General features: G+C 36.3%; 1 protein-coding gene across 1 annotated transcript in view; it reads right to left on the bottom strand.

The window, feature by feature from the left end:
* Positions 1-7,500: 7,500 nt before the first annotated feature.
* Positions 7,501-15,720, bottom strand: part of LOC128674994 (5-hydroxytryptamine receptor) — a 75,872-nt gene continuing 67,652 nt past the window's right edge. Inside the window, exons 4-6 of the mRNA XM_053754040.2 lie at positions 13,850-13,983; positions 10,326-10,435; positions 7,501-8,746 (exon numbers count right to left, since the gene is read on the bottom strand). Of these exons, the coding sequence (XP_053610015.1) occupies positions 7,822-8,746; positions 10,326-10,435; positions 13,850-13,983 (1,169 nt within the window). The 3' untranslated portion in view covers positions 7,501-7,821. The remainder of the gene's footprint in view (positions 8,747-10,325; positions 10,436-13,849; positions 13,984-15,720) is intronic.

Below are 15,720 nucleotides of genomic sequence, written 5' to 3'. Positions count from 1 at the left end.
TCTAATATATATTACAAAAAATATTTTTACACACATGATAATGTCAATCAAAATATATTAAAAATACACTTCATTAAAATTATAATGTACTTACTGGCCGTGTGACCAATTCAATCGCTACCTCGAATCGATGACGCAAAAGTGCCCATAACACTTGCAGCATTTCCCCGCTGTATCGCGAGGGATATGGGTTGCGTCAAGTATGACTCGGCGCGGTGTTTATACTTATTCATGGCTGAGGGTCGTCGTTATTACGTGGAATGAAACACACAACGTCTTTCTTGCACTATTAATGGAGTGGTTTGCTATTGTCTTTTCCATTTCACACACAAGTTGATAGTCAACTAGAGTGCAGGTTTCCTCACGATGTTTTCCTTCACCGGAAGCAAGTGGTGGTCGATGAAAACTACTACACATGAGTCCGATTGGTATACAAACTCTAATGGCATGAGTAGGATTCGAACAGTTCAGTCAATTTTGATGGATGGCCACAAATTTTATAATTTTGGACACTTAGAATGTAACGAAGATACATCGTATTGAAGAATATTTTATTAAAGTGCTTATCGGTTTCCTTTCATTTTCTTCTTTATTTACCTATAGATGACTTTCTAACAGCTTAGATATTTTTATTATTTTTCATTTTTATTTACTGTTTAACTGTATATAAAAATAAAACTATATTCCTCTAAGAATTTATTCGACGATAAAATAATTTGAATAATAAAATTTGGCCAGACATCTATACTATTATTATAAAGAGGCGTTTGTAAGTTTGTGACTTTGTGAGTTTGTATTTTTGAGACGTATGATCTCCGAAACTATCGAACCGATTTCAAAAATTCTTTCACCATTATAAAGGTACATTATCCAAGATTGCTATAGGCTATATTTTATGTCAAAAATCTCACGGGAGCGAAACCCCGGGCAATATCTAGTTACTTATAATTTGCCAGTTCAGTTACTCCAAAAATGTCCTCTATATAAATTATAATAAAGGCCTTAGTGAAAAATATATTGTTCTTAACCATTTCTTTTCTTTCTATAACACAAAAATATAAGAAAAGCTGTGTCTTATGCAAAATATTCTCTCCCTTAGGGCCCCATCTGTTGTCACTAGGAAAGAGAAAAAAATAAATTGTGGCGGACACAGCCCTCGGGTTCGTAATAACATTTGACAACTGATTTCACTATCCCAAAAGTATTCGATTCTCGCCTTTCTCCGTTGTGAAATAAAGCCTCTTTTCGTGTTCTAGTTGTGAGTTTATGATATAGTAAAACACAGCATGCTTTTTATTTTATGTAGTGCGAGGCTTTGTTAGTTCCTACGTGGAAATTGTATTCATTGATAGATTTTCTGTTATTTGTTGTTTGATTTTTATGTGGTTTTGGTGTATTGTGTAGACTTTTTGCGGTTGCTCTTGTGAGGTTCAGTGGTGGAGGAAAAATCCGAAGACATTAGGTAACTTTCGCAGTTATAATATTAGTAGAAAGATTGTGAGGATGTATATATACTCTTTCACGCAAAATTTACTGCACGATTGTTGTGAAATTTGGTACACAGTTAGGTACTTATATTGTAAATTGAAATAACGCATAGGATACTTTTTTTTACGAAATTCCATCTAGCTAGTATGCAATAATCTACATTAACATAATAAAGCTTGGTTGATTAGTATACGTCCAATTTGAAAAGTCCTGTGTTTTTATTGACGACCTCGGTGGCGCAGTGGCAAGGTTCTTGCCACTGAACCGAGAGGTCCCGGGTTCGATCCCCGGCCGGGTCATGATGGAAAATGATCTTTTTCTGATTGGCCCGGATCTTGGATGTTTATCTATATATGTATTTGTTATAAAATATAGTATCGTTGAGTGTTAGTATCCCATAACACAAGTCTCGAACTTACTTTGGGGCTAGCTCAATCTGTGTGATTTGTCCTAATATATTTATTTATTTATTTATAACATTCGTATAAATAAGATTAAACCCTATTTCCCGTGAGAACGAAGCACATTTAATGGATAAATATATAACATACATACATACTAACTTCTTAATTTGATAATAAACTGGGATTTGTACCAGTTGGCAGTCAGCATGCAACTTTGTATGACGTACATTGAGTTTATAGCGTTAGAGGTGACACGCAAAGCAAATGGTCCCGTGCAATCCTAACCTACATTCTAACGTCTACATTGTATTTAATACAAGTAAATAATTTCCTGGTTTGTTCCGTAGCTCAAGCATCTAATGAACTACTAACATTTAATTGTATTTAAAGTTTAACCGTAACCCTTTAAATGTTAAAAATTGTTAAAAATCATAATCATACGCGTTTTAGTATTCTTTTTGAACATGTACTTTCAAGTACTACTTTAATTATATTTTTTGTGATTAATGTGTTGACTTATATCAGATTACTGATTTCTAAGACCGATATTTTTATGTTACCTTTAGTCATCTTGTCAACATGATTTTCGTACAAACTTTCAACCCCCATTATAATAATTTGAAGGTTAATTTTTGAAAAAAAATAGTAACCTATGTTTTAACGAACCTTTGAATTTCATCAAAATCGGTCCGGAACGGTTTAACCTTGAAAGCGGGACGGACAGACAACAGAAAGATAAACAGACTTTTGCATTTATAATATTACTTAGTACGGATTTCAAATTTACGCGTGTCAGTTCTTGAAATTAAATTCTATGTCAGATGTGAGTTACAGTAAAAGTTTCATATTGGGTTTGCGGTGAATGTATCAGAAATTTAAGCGTGCGTCCGTGACTGAATATACCTAGTTTGTATCAAATATTGAATTGAAAATACTTTTGCTTTGGGTTTCTTGTGATTTTATTGGGTTCCTTTTGAATATAACCTTTATCGTTTTCCTTGACAAATGCGCATTGGTAATTTAACAATAAATATATTACTTTTTATGATATTATATTTAGAGAGAGCTGTGGAAATAATTTTAGGATTTAAACTTATTTCCTTGTAACAATGTTAGTTAATTGTAACAATTTTAGTTAATGGATTAAAACCCATTAATTAAAATGTAAGTTTGTTTGTTGCTTCTCCACGCTTTATATCCTCAACCAATCTTATTAAAATTTCGTATACGTATAGTTTGAAGTACGAAGAAGGATATAGGGTGCCATTCATCCCAGAAAAATAACTGTTCGCGTGGGAAATTCACGCGGGTGAAGCGCGGACAAAAGCTAGTTTTTTTAACTTCACGTGGACCACGTCGGCGGCACAGTGGGTGAATAAAAGGAGGTCGATTTTGGGAGTTCGTTCTGCTGAAAAATTGGGTTACAAATTTAACTTTCTACGGTGCAAGTTTTAACTGTACTGTTAGGAGTCGAATACAGTAAAGTGGAAACGAGAGGTGAGATGTTTTAGAAGATTTTATACGGATTTTAACTATATAATTATATATTTTTTACAGTTACAATTGGTTTGGTTGATCATGACTAGAGATGAAATACAGTAGTTGATCAAATAGACTGTTTGATATTCGGACATTACTAAATTGTACACTACAATGGCAATTTTCACCGAAAATTGGTATTAATCGAGATCTATTAAGTATTTTTTGAAATGGATTTGTTATACATGTCACGTGTCGCTTATTTTTGAAAATAATAATGAGATGAAAAAGATCTGGTATCGAGCGGGAAGTATTTTTTTTTACACGTCATAAATCGTAAACCGCAATACGGAACCCTTCATGGGCGAATCCGACTCGCACTTGGCCGCTTTTGTTACTTAAATCTAAGTTTACTTCACTTACTGGAGGTCCGTCTAGCCAGCACAAAATACAGCTTCGCATTTAGTGGAGATCATACCTAAAGCACACCCATTGCGCCCATATTTGCACGAATTGTTAATGAACCGAGTTCAACAGAAGCATATCTTGTACTAAGAATTCGCGGCTCGTGTCGACTTTAAATGAATTAACATAGGGATGTTGATTGATGGAAATTCTTTAGCAAGTTTCACATCTTAATCGAAGGTCGGAGAGAGCTATCGATTTTGGTTACGAAGTGCTGTAAGTGTTTTTGTTGGTTGTAATAATACGTTATGCTAGTTCCACACTGTCGCCGAACTCAGACAGATATGGACGCGAATGCGCGAACATTGCTTGGTATGTATAAGTGTATATTATATAAATGTATACTAAATTCGCCGAACTTTTTGGCGACACTGTGGAGCCGGCATTATCAACATACAGGCAACAGAATATTGGCAATCAATTCGCCGAACTTGGCGGTTTCGCCGTACATTGCTGCCTATTTATTGTCGTGATAAAAAGCTCACGTAAAAACTACGTTATGAACGTTCAATCGCGTCGTTGTCAGCCTGACACAGGCGATAGCAGGAGAATTGGGCAATAATTCTAAAATTCTATTCTTGAATCGTTTCGCCTCTTTTAAGATTATTTATGGAATATATTGATCAATCAGAAATATAAAAGATCAATTAGTTTTCATATCACGCATAAACGATTGTCTTTTTTGATTTTAAATCTACTGATATTATATATTATGTGATAGAGAATCTCGTGTCCCTGTTATAATGGAACTTAATCGAGGTGTGGAACTCAAAAAATCAAATAAATAATTTTAAATTCAAATCGTACATCAACAAACATGTTTAAAATATAGCTAAAGCGAGTTCGCATGGACCCTTTTTACTCACGGTGACAGCGAAAGACCTTGCCATCGATAAACCCTGATAGATGTCTCGAATACAGATAAAATATTGAGCAGTACACGACATGGGAATATACCTTTACACGGATAACACTGGCAGGCAGAAGCATGAAAATAAAGGGGAAAAAAAACAATTGCAGCTAACATACTGGCAGCGTGAAAAGAAATAATATGTAAAACGAAAAAAATAATACCATGTAGGTTAATGTATTTTGTGACAGTGATAAAAATAAATAAAAACAAAATTCTTAATTCGAAATATCTAGAGTAAATTTTTTTTAATAAATGAAAAAAAAAATAATTTATTGAAATTTTACTTTTCCTTATTGTTTACAATAATAGTTTAAAACGTAAGTTATTCTAAAACAGAATATTGAATATATATAATTATCAAATTGTCGAAATTACACTATTAATTATATTGCACTAGCTGGGCCCCGGGGCTTCGCTCCCGTGGGAATTTCGGGATAAAAGTACCCTATGTGTTATTCCAGATTATATTCTACTCCACATTTCAAAACAAACCGTATAGTAGACTTTGCGTGAAAGAGTAACAAGCATACACACATACATACCTCAGAAACTTTCGCATTTATAATATTAATAGGATTGTTTGTAAACAAACAATATTAATTGCTACATATAAACCACACTTTCACCCGTGGTTGGGTAAACAACGACCAGTATCTTTCGAAATATAGCGTACTTATGTCCACAACTTTGCCCTTTTTATGTTCGACGACGGTTCTTCATAGATAAGACGTGATAGACGGACCGAAATACAAATAAAAGATTGTATATACATATTGCGGACGATGGGCCTCTTTGTGAATGTGTGATTTCTTTTTATTGTGTTTTCTTGGGAGATTCTCTTTGATTTTTTTTATATTGTCTCGATGCGTTTTCCGTGTATACTCCGTTTTATTATATAATGCTAAGCTCTTTTGCTAGCGGCTTCGCCTCCGTAAATTCTCCACATTTCGAACTACACGTATCCAAAATTTCAAGAAGATTGGTTGAGTATAGGTAGAGCGTGAAGAGGTGACAAACAAACTTACTTTTTCGCATGCAAACTTACATACTTAGGACTTTTTAGGTGCGATTCGAGGAATCATTAAAATGTATTTTTTTCTTAGCACATCGAGGTAAGCAATTACTAACCCTTGTTCCAGTGTAATCCACAGACTGAGATATACAATAAAAGTTATAGAACATTTAAATAGAAATTCCTGTAAATGGTATAAAATCTTCGAAACTAGTCACTAAGCCCGCGGTGTTCTAGAACGAATATTTTTAACCTCCGACGCAAAAAGAGGGGCACCGTAGCTCATCAACGAGTGAACTGATTTGGAAGCGGTTTCTTTTAATTGATAGCTAATTTTTATGCCGTATTTCTTAGATATGTTTGATCGGTTCAACCGTTCAAAAGTTCTAGCGAAACGAATATTGAAAATCGTTTTTTTTTTTTAATTTGTCTAACAAATAAACTTGTAGATAATAAATATTCCTTAAGAAACGGCTGCTTTTATCACGAAGTTTATCACAATAGGCTACGCGTAGCTTACAGCGAACTGTCGTGCACTCTTTCGTTTTCATAGCAAGCGAAAGGGACAACAATGATTCATAGCATAAGAAGCCATACTATTATTAAAACTTGGTATAAAGTAAATTATACATCGATTTTGTAGGTGTGACAGAGTAATCATGTGTTAGTGATACGTGAGGGAGATAGGCAAAACTTGGATGAAACTTTAGTTAGGTACAGTCGACAGTACATTATCTACTATTTCCTAGGCATAAAGACTAGCTTGGCATGCGGTCGACTGTACCCTCACGCTCGGGTTCAATTTCAACATACAAATAAGTAAATCTTGTTATTATTATTCCGCGTCTTGTTCAGCCTTCAATCAAATAAGCTTTACTAGATTTTACAATACAATATAAAAATTTATTATCGATTTTCTGTGTACAGTAATGTTTGTTTGTCTGTTTGTAATAACTTTATTGCGTGAATATAAATACATCAATTAAAAACAAATACAAACAATAATATTTGTTAGACAAATTAAAAAGCCCCCGACTTTTAATCCCATTCATTTGGGATACAATTTCTTGTTTACAACTTTCTGAGTGAGAACGTGACGCTTCACGTTCTTGTATTAGATTTACACATTTTCAATTGAGCTCATGCTATCGTAACACGCTATTAAGATAGTCGTATTGCCAATTTAAGGTTCGATTACCTTTGCTTAGTGAAGGGGCGATTTGAAATAAAATTCCGTATTTTTATATCTCTTAGTCGTTGTCCGTCTTAGTCCGCGTCTCATCCAGCAGTGCTGGATTCTGTATGAGACGTCAAAACAACTCACTTCTGAATCCGTGCGGATATAGTTCATTGGTATTGTGTAAAGCTCGATCGAGCACTAGCGCTGTTGTACACTTGCGGGTGTGTCGGCGAGTTGAACTAAACTCACTCCGGAGTTATGACAAATATGTACGAAGTGAGTGCATTCCGTAAGAAAAAATCACTACTGAATCCGCGCGGAAACCGACGTGAGTTTGTTTAAAGATCCACTAGCGCTGCCCAAGTGATTGCGGGGCGAGGTGAAACTCACTTGACTATGTAGAAATTCCTCTGCAGCACTCAGTCCCAGTCGATAGTCCCTTTTTTCTTTAGTCTGTCACTGTCAGTTTTTTATAAAAGTTCATAGTGTCGTCAGTCAAGTTTAAAAAGAGGCTGAACGCCACTACACTAAGGAATAATTTAATGAAACTGCTCAATTCTGATATAATTTAAATATTTATTTCGTAATGTCACCGAAAACAACATAAGAGCAGGCGGAACGTCACCCTGGACTCACGGACGACGCCCCGCCGCTTCATAGACTATAACGCGTAAAAAAAACAATTGTCAACATCATCTATCATATGTATATATACTCTTATATTATGTACAACTCTGTCACTAAACGTATTTACATTCACTACCAAAGTTAAGTATGTATAACATACAGAAAAGCTTTGAAATATGATACAATTAGGGGAATAATATAGTCCATTAGTCCGACTTCGGACTCAATTATATACATAGTAGGGACATCTTCGTTAGAATTTTTTATTGCGCCCGCGCCGATGCGTGCCGAAGAGGATTCGGGCGAATGCTTGGCGAAAATCTGGGCTGAATATCGTATAGATGACTGGATTTAGAGTTGAATTGAAATATCCGAGCCATAGGAAGAAGCTGGCTAAGTAATCACTGATCACACACGTTTGGCATATCGGCATCACTAGCGCCATGATGAAAAATGGCAGCCAGCAGAAGACGAACGCTCCAGTTATAATAGCAAGGGTCTTCGCTGCTTTCCTCTCCCTCTTTGCCTCTAAAGACTCCTTCTTTTCTCTATGCGTGGGAGCAGATACGATAGCTCGCTCGGGTTTCGATCCATTAGTGACAGTCGATGATGATTTTTCCGGTGACACAGACACAGCTGGCAGTTTTTCGTTAATAGTGAACGCTGTGGTTCGTGGCTCTTCGTCCAACGTGTCGACAGTAGAAGTGCTCTGACCTTCAGTCAACAACAACGCAGCTGCTAGAGTTTCAGCTCGAGTGCGTTGGTTGCATTTCTTTAGATTCAGGAATCGCTTTTTGACGAACCTCCTATCTCTCGCCGATTGGACTTGTCTGCCTGAAGGTTGGGCGCCGTCAGCCGAGGTGGGGCGGGGAGGGGGCGGCTCCCGCCGCCTCCTGATACGTCTCCGGGCCGTTTGGAATATTTTCCAGTACAAAATGAGGATAACAGCGAGGGGAACGTAGAAAGTGGAGCAGGTGGCGAATATCTGGTAAGCCAGGTCTTGGCTCACGAGGCACTTTTGTTGTTGAGTGATCCTTGCGAGGTAGTCAGGGTCCTTCCAGCCCAGCTGCGGAGCGAGGGAGACCACTAGAGCTGCTCCCCACACGAGGAATATCATGGTGAAGATACGCTTCTCGTTACGTAAATGGATGTAGTCGACGTCGGTCACAGCCCAATATCTGGAAGGAAGAGGGAAATTAGGACTTGTTTGTTTGTTTTGTAATATTTTTTACCCGAAAATAAGTACATAAAATTAATATTAGAAAAAGAAAATACATTGGCTAGCATATCCCATGTAGGGATCTCCTACAGTCAATAGTGCTTTAGAAAATTATTTTTTTTTCAAGCTAGCGATGATTTTTAATTTATTTAGAGCTAGTTAATTGTGAATATTTGAAAAGTAGCAAATTATAAATATATATTCATATTAATAGAAAGCTGCCAGTAAGTATTTTACAATTAAAAAAGTACGTCAAATGTTAAAACTATTTGTCATAAATATATGGAACATCTATATAATACGTTACATCCTGACCGAGGGTCTACAGTTCTACACACCTTAAGACATGTAAACATAAAATATTTAATACCAACTTTATAATAATTATATCAGAGCGCGCAAAGTTTTATTTTCACCTTGATTTTTAACCCCCGAGCCAAAAGAGGGGTGTTATAAGTTTTACCTCTAAGTGTGTCTGTCTGTATATGTGTGCGTGCATGTGGCACCGTAGCACATCAACGCGTGAACCGATTTGGATGCGTTTTTTTTATTTGATAGCTAATTTTTATGCGGTGGTTCTTAGATATGTTTTATCCACATCGGTTCAGCCATTCAAAAGTTGTAGCGAAATGAATATTGAAAGTTTTTTAATTTGTCTAACAAATGAACTGGTATTGTTCTGTGTGCAGTTACGTGCTACGAATTCCGTAGCGGTCGTAGCGTCGTAGCCTCGAGTGCTACGGACACCGGATTATAGAAGGTATATAGAGGAAGCGGATTAATTGTGTTTCTAAAGGCGATTACTCCGAGCACACTAGCACCACCTCATATTTTTCTCAATTTATTTTATTTCTTGGCAAAAATAATAAAAAAAAAATATTTTTTATATAATTTTTGTAGAAAGTATTATAGTTTTCCATTGCTGTAGTCACAGTTTACTACATGGGTGCTGTGACTACATTATGCATGGAAAACTACATTTTTTTTTAATCTATTGCTGTATAATCTATTAAAATATTTTCTTAATTTTCGCTAACAAATAAAATATGTGTTAGTATGTTATTGTGAGGTGGCTCTGGTGTGCGGGGAGTAATCGCCTTAATTGAAAGAGTAGACCATTTTGGAAAATCTTTTTCTCATCTGAGCATGTTCTCGGTTGCAATCACGGCTGTGATGCTGCGAAGCTCGAGCGATTTCGTATATACCACTCACACTTATGATGTGCTTTCGTAGACCCCTCTGCTTTACTGAGGACTTTCAACAAGTTTCATATGTAAATAAATATATGTATAGGAACAAATCACACAGATTGAGCTAGCCCCAAAGTAAGTTCCAAACTTGTTTTATGGGATACTAACTCAACGATACTATATTCTATAACATATACATATAATAAACATCCTAGACCCAGGTCAATTTGAAAAAGATCATTTTCCACGTTGACCCGACCGGGAATCGAACTCGGGACCTCCAATGTAGCAGTCTGGCGTGATGACCATTAGGCCACGGAGGTCGTCAAAATGACGATGTAAACAAACCTATCGGTTGCGATGGCGACGAGGTGGAGAATGGATGCTGAGCTGCAGAGGACGTCGCTGGAAGTCCACATATCACAGAGTTCGGGGCCCAGTATCCAGCCCTGGCTAACCTGCGAAACGATATATAAAAACATATATTAGGACAAATCACACAGATTGAGCTAGCCCCAAAGTAAGTTCGAGACTTGTGTTATAGGATACTAACTCAACGATACTATATTTTAAAACAAATACATATATAGATAAACATAAAAAAACCGGGCCAATCAGAAAAAGATCTTTTTCCATCATGACCCGACCGGGGATCGAACCCTCTGTTCGAAACCTCTCGGTTCAGAGGCAAGCATTTTACCACTGCGCCACCGAGGTTGTCAAAACGATTTTATTTTATATAGGTAGTTTACGATAGGCTTTTACATTCTACCCTACTATTATCCTAATATCCTACTTATTATCCTAATTATAACTAATGTAAAAAATGCGAAAGTTTGTGAGTCATTCAATCTAAATATGTGTACAAAATTTCAGTTCAATCGGTTAGAGATATCTGTTGCATTGAGTTCCACCCGAAACATAGTTACATATTTACATGTAGGTTAAATAAAATTTTGTAAAAATAAAACCTTTCATTAAATGTTCTAGGAAATCGCGTGGAATCGATTTAAATTTGAGGTAAAATGACAGACACAGAGCGCATGACAAGCAGAGATTGCCATTGATATACTTTGTGTGTGTGATTCGTCACGTCAGGTTGTGGTCACTATATTAATTTGTTTTTGGGTTACCATATACTTACTTATGTATATCCATACTAATATTATAAATGTGAAAGTCTGTCTGTCTGCCTGTTCCGCTTTCACGGCTAAACCGCTGGACCAATTTTGAAATTTGGTATGAATGTAATTGAAGACCCCCGTTCAAACATAGGCTACTTTTTCCCAAAAATCAATCCCCAAATGACTATAGGTGTGGTTGAAAGTTGTGGGTGAAAGTTTGTAAGAAAATCATCTGTTCAGTTTACGATAAATGCACGCGGGCGAAGCCGCGGACAAGGGCTAGTGCACAATAATTACTGTGAGTAAAAGAGATATCATTTGACTTTTGGCACAATAGTAAATAATACAGGCTACGATATAACTATATACAGGTTGCAATAAATCTATAACGCTTATATAACTAATTTAAGATGAAATATACTTTTACATATAAGTAACACGATCAGGTTAATGTTTAGTAAACTGTGTATGTTCAGTAACACGTCTGAAAGCAAAGCCATTTTATAAAAATAGCTATAAATTAAAATATATACATTGGTACAGTCATTAGGAATTTAACTCAACTTTTTAATATATATATATTCCTGTATATTTATATTAATATTTATTTCTAATTTAGTCATACATATCATTTTTAGCTCTAGTTTTACTTGTGAATATTTGTAATTGGTATTTTGTTATTACAAGTTTACATTGTAATTTAGTGAAGCGGTGGTGTAATGGTTAAGACGCCCGCCTGTGGATCGAAAGGTCCCAGGTTCGAATCCTACTCGTGCCTCATGAGTTTGTATACCAATCTGACTCATGTGTAGTAGTTTCCATCGACCACCACTTGCTTCCAGTGAAGGAAAACATCGTGATGAAACCTGCACACTGGTTGATTATTAACTTTTGTGTGAAATGGAGAAGGCAATGGCAAACCACTCCATTAATAATGCCAAGAAAGTTGTTATGTATGTTTAATTCCGCGTAACGACCACGACCCTCAGCCATGAGGAATACGACTATGAAGAAGATTGTAATTTAAGTTCACCCTACAATTTGGTGTCAATCTTCGTAAAATAATGAAACCAATAAAGTGTAACAGCTATCCTTATTTCCAGTTAGCGATTCCAACTGCATAAATCAGCACGATACGAGTGGTATTGTTCCTCAGTACAACTTGAATTACATGATTACACAGAATTTAACAACGGTCGTATACAGTCGTGTCCAATCGGTGTTCATTAGTGTTTGTCTCGTACACTCAACGACAAAATTAGGTATCGCCGCAATATATATTTACAACGGATATGAAATATATCCGTTGTAAATATAGATTGCTGATGAAGAAGAGATGATTGGCATTGAATAAAAAGGCTTGAAAGGTCGAGGGAGACCTTTGCCCAGCAGTAGGACGGAATGGGTTAAAAAATATATCACTACAATATATAAATTAAAATCGCCCTCCGCCTCTTGTCTATTTGTAAACTTTCAATTAGACCACGCGACGGGTTCTGATGCAGTTTTTACTGTTACTTAGACAATTTCTACCAGAATAAATAAAATAAATAAATAAATATATTAGGACGAATCACACAGATTGAGCTAGCCCCAAAGTAAGTTCGAGACTTGTGTTATGGGATACTAACTTAACGATACTATATTCTATAACAAATCAGAAAAATATCATTTTCCATCATGACCCGACCGGGGATCGAACCCGGGACCACTCGGTTCAATGGCAAGAACTTTACCACTGCGCCACCGAGGTCGTCGGGTTTTAAAGGGAAGGTTTATTATATAAATGACCACGTGCAAAACCGGGCCGGCTAGTTAAAGATATATAAATTTTGTAGAGTATATTTATAATCTACCATTTTTTACACTACCAAAGACAAAAAATAGAAAACTTTTGATAAAAGTATTAATTTTGTAGAATTTATTTTTCATCTTACCATTTTTTTTACCAGCAAAAAAAAAACAAAAAAAAAATAGACAACTTCCAGACCGATTACCGGCGCCCAATTTTTCTCTTTTCGCAGGTGTCGTGTCAAAACTTTGTTTCGCAGGTTTTCAGGGTTCATTTCGGGAATTTCATGCCTTTGTGGGCGCGGATAAAATGTGGCCAACCGAATAAAAAATATGCATTTTCGTGTCGCACTCGACGATGTTTTCTCTTGTGTGGTAACGCGCCGCGATATTTTTTTATTCGAAACTTAATTCATAATTCATTTGTTCATTTTTGTGTAAAACAAAACGATGACGTGCGTGTGCGGTTGAATATTGTTAAACAGTTTAAAACCTGTTACAGTCGAACCTGGGACATTTCTTAACGAATATATAAAATTTGCAATTGCCCGCAGCCCCACTTGCGGTAGTTTAATTTAACCTCGGGTCAATAACTAAATATTTATATTCCTAATGTCATCAAAATTGGCCTAGTGGCTTAGTCGTGAAAGCGTGGCGTTCGGCGTTTATATCACTAGCGGTCCAGCTTCGTTCGGGTAAAATTATAATAAATTACACAATTAATAAACACCTCAGGAATTATTGAAAAACTACTATTTATTAAAAAAAATCCGCAAAATGTTTTAGATCTAAGCATACATAGAGACAGAAAGATAGACAGCGGGAAGCGACTTTGTTTTATACTATGTATAGTGAGATGCATACGTACCTTTTCCCTATAGTTTCTATAAGTCAGGGAGGCTCCCAATCATTGCTAATAGATGAGACAGAAAACAGCATATGACAAAGACGAAATACCTCATAGACAGCTCCGAGTGGCATGACCAGACACGCCACCATCAGGTCGGCCACCGCCAGCGAAGCCACCAGGTAGTTTGCAACATTCTGGAGGTTCCTCTCGATTATGATGGCCGCAATCACGAACACATTACCTGGAATTAAATAAGCAACTTTAGCGAAATATAAAATCATCATATCGAGTGTGTTTTTGCTAACACTGGTGTCAGATTATATTCAAGTCGCCTAAAGTCATCTGACATGACATGAGTCGCATACAAACTAGGGAACTAAACTGTCCCAGTGTGCAGGTTTCCTCACGATGTTTTCCTTCACCGGAAGCAAGTGGTGGTCTATGAAAACTACTATATATGAATCAGATTGGTATACATACTCATACATATGGCACGAGTAGGATACGAACCACATGCGGGCATATATGAACACATATGTCTTCACATTAGACCACGACCGCTTCTAAAATTCCGAAATACATAGGACTGCAGATTCAGATTGAGATTATACTGCAAGTCACAAGTTAGATTGGGGTAAGTTTGAGAGTACAAGTGACACTAAGGTGTCACTTCAAAGCGTAATTGGAATGAATCGATGAATCGAAACAATAGACGGCCATAAAACAAAAAAAAAAGTTCAATTGTTAGGTATTTTTCCTTTTGTTTTATTGTCATTTAATGATTAAATGTCAATTGGAGTTATAACAAAACAACGGACAACGACACTGTAAATACATTTTTTTTTGTAATTTGAACTATAAAATGTGAGTTGTATAGATTTACAATTACATAATCAATATAACTTTTAAAATATTTTACTTTTAAATTCTCTTTTGTGCTCGCGTTTTTCATAGCTGCTTCCTTCCTGATACAAAACGATGTGAACTTTTCTTTCATTCGCTTGGTGTGTCTATCTTTTGGGTTCCTTCCATCCAGGTAGATGGAAGGTATCAGCTATGATTGTTTCAAGAAGGAATCAGCTATGAAAATCGCGAGCACGAGAGAGAATTTAAAAGTGAATATTTTTAAATAATTGGGTAATTATTTTACAATTATATTTCACACTGTAAAATTAATTATCAAGTTGTACAAGATAATCTTCTCCAGTCAAGCAGCAAGTAAAAATACTTGTTCAAACTTGCAAACTCCCTTATATGTTGTTAACATGGAGAAGTTTGAACTAGAGCACTCTACACCTGTTTGCGCCACCGTGCGCTTCAACATTAACTGAATTCAGCTCCGGTTCGTAACATGGAGCTTAGAATATAATCGAGTAGTGTAATATAGTGTCGTTTCCGACTGATGATAGGACTTTATATTCCCTACAAGTGGATGTAATAAGCAATAGCGATAGCTGCTGTCTTCCTTGCATTCTAAACCTCAATGCTAGGGCATCGTGATCGTAATGTGGCACTTTCCAACTGTACTCGTAGTACGCTATTTGGTTGTGTGGTCCAACGCTCGGATGCATTGCTGGCTGATAGGCAACAGCGAACAATACATTGGCGACCTAAGTGGCGTAGTGGTCGTTACACCCGTCCGCATGTCCTGGGTTTGATTCCCAGCGTGGGCAAATATTTATCTATCAATCTTTGTATCCATTGGATCCGTTATACAAGTTTGGTGCTTAGTGTGATCCGTTAAGTGTTGTCCGTTTTTACAAGCAAATTAGCATAACTTCGAATCTCGTATAATCAATTTAGTTAGGCCCAGATCGAGTGTAATTGTTTTTCCCATTTTTGGTAAGAACCGCACGGAATTACGCAATCTTACATATATCATAATGAAAATACGCAATTTTAAGTTTTTTATCACATATAAAAGCGCACGGCCAACGTCAGGAGGTGAAGCGAATCTCATGGAACATCGTCCTCTAAT

This window comes from Plodia interpunctella, chromosome 13 (assembly GCF_027563975.2).
Source record: "Plodia interpunctella isolate USDA-ARS_2022_Savannah chromosome 13, ilPloInte3.2, whole genome shotgun sequence".
Lineage (NCBI taxonomy): Eukaryota > Metazoa > Arthropoda > Insecta > Lepidoptera > Pyralidae > Plodia > Plodia interpunctella.
Note: the sequence above shows the minus strand (reverse complement) of the source record. Positions and strands in the feature narration are given on the sequence as shown.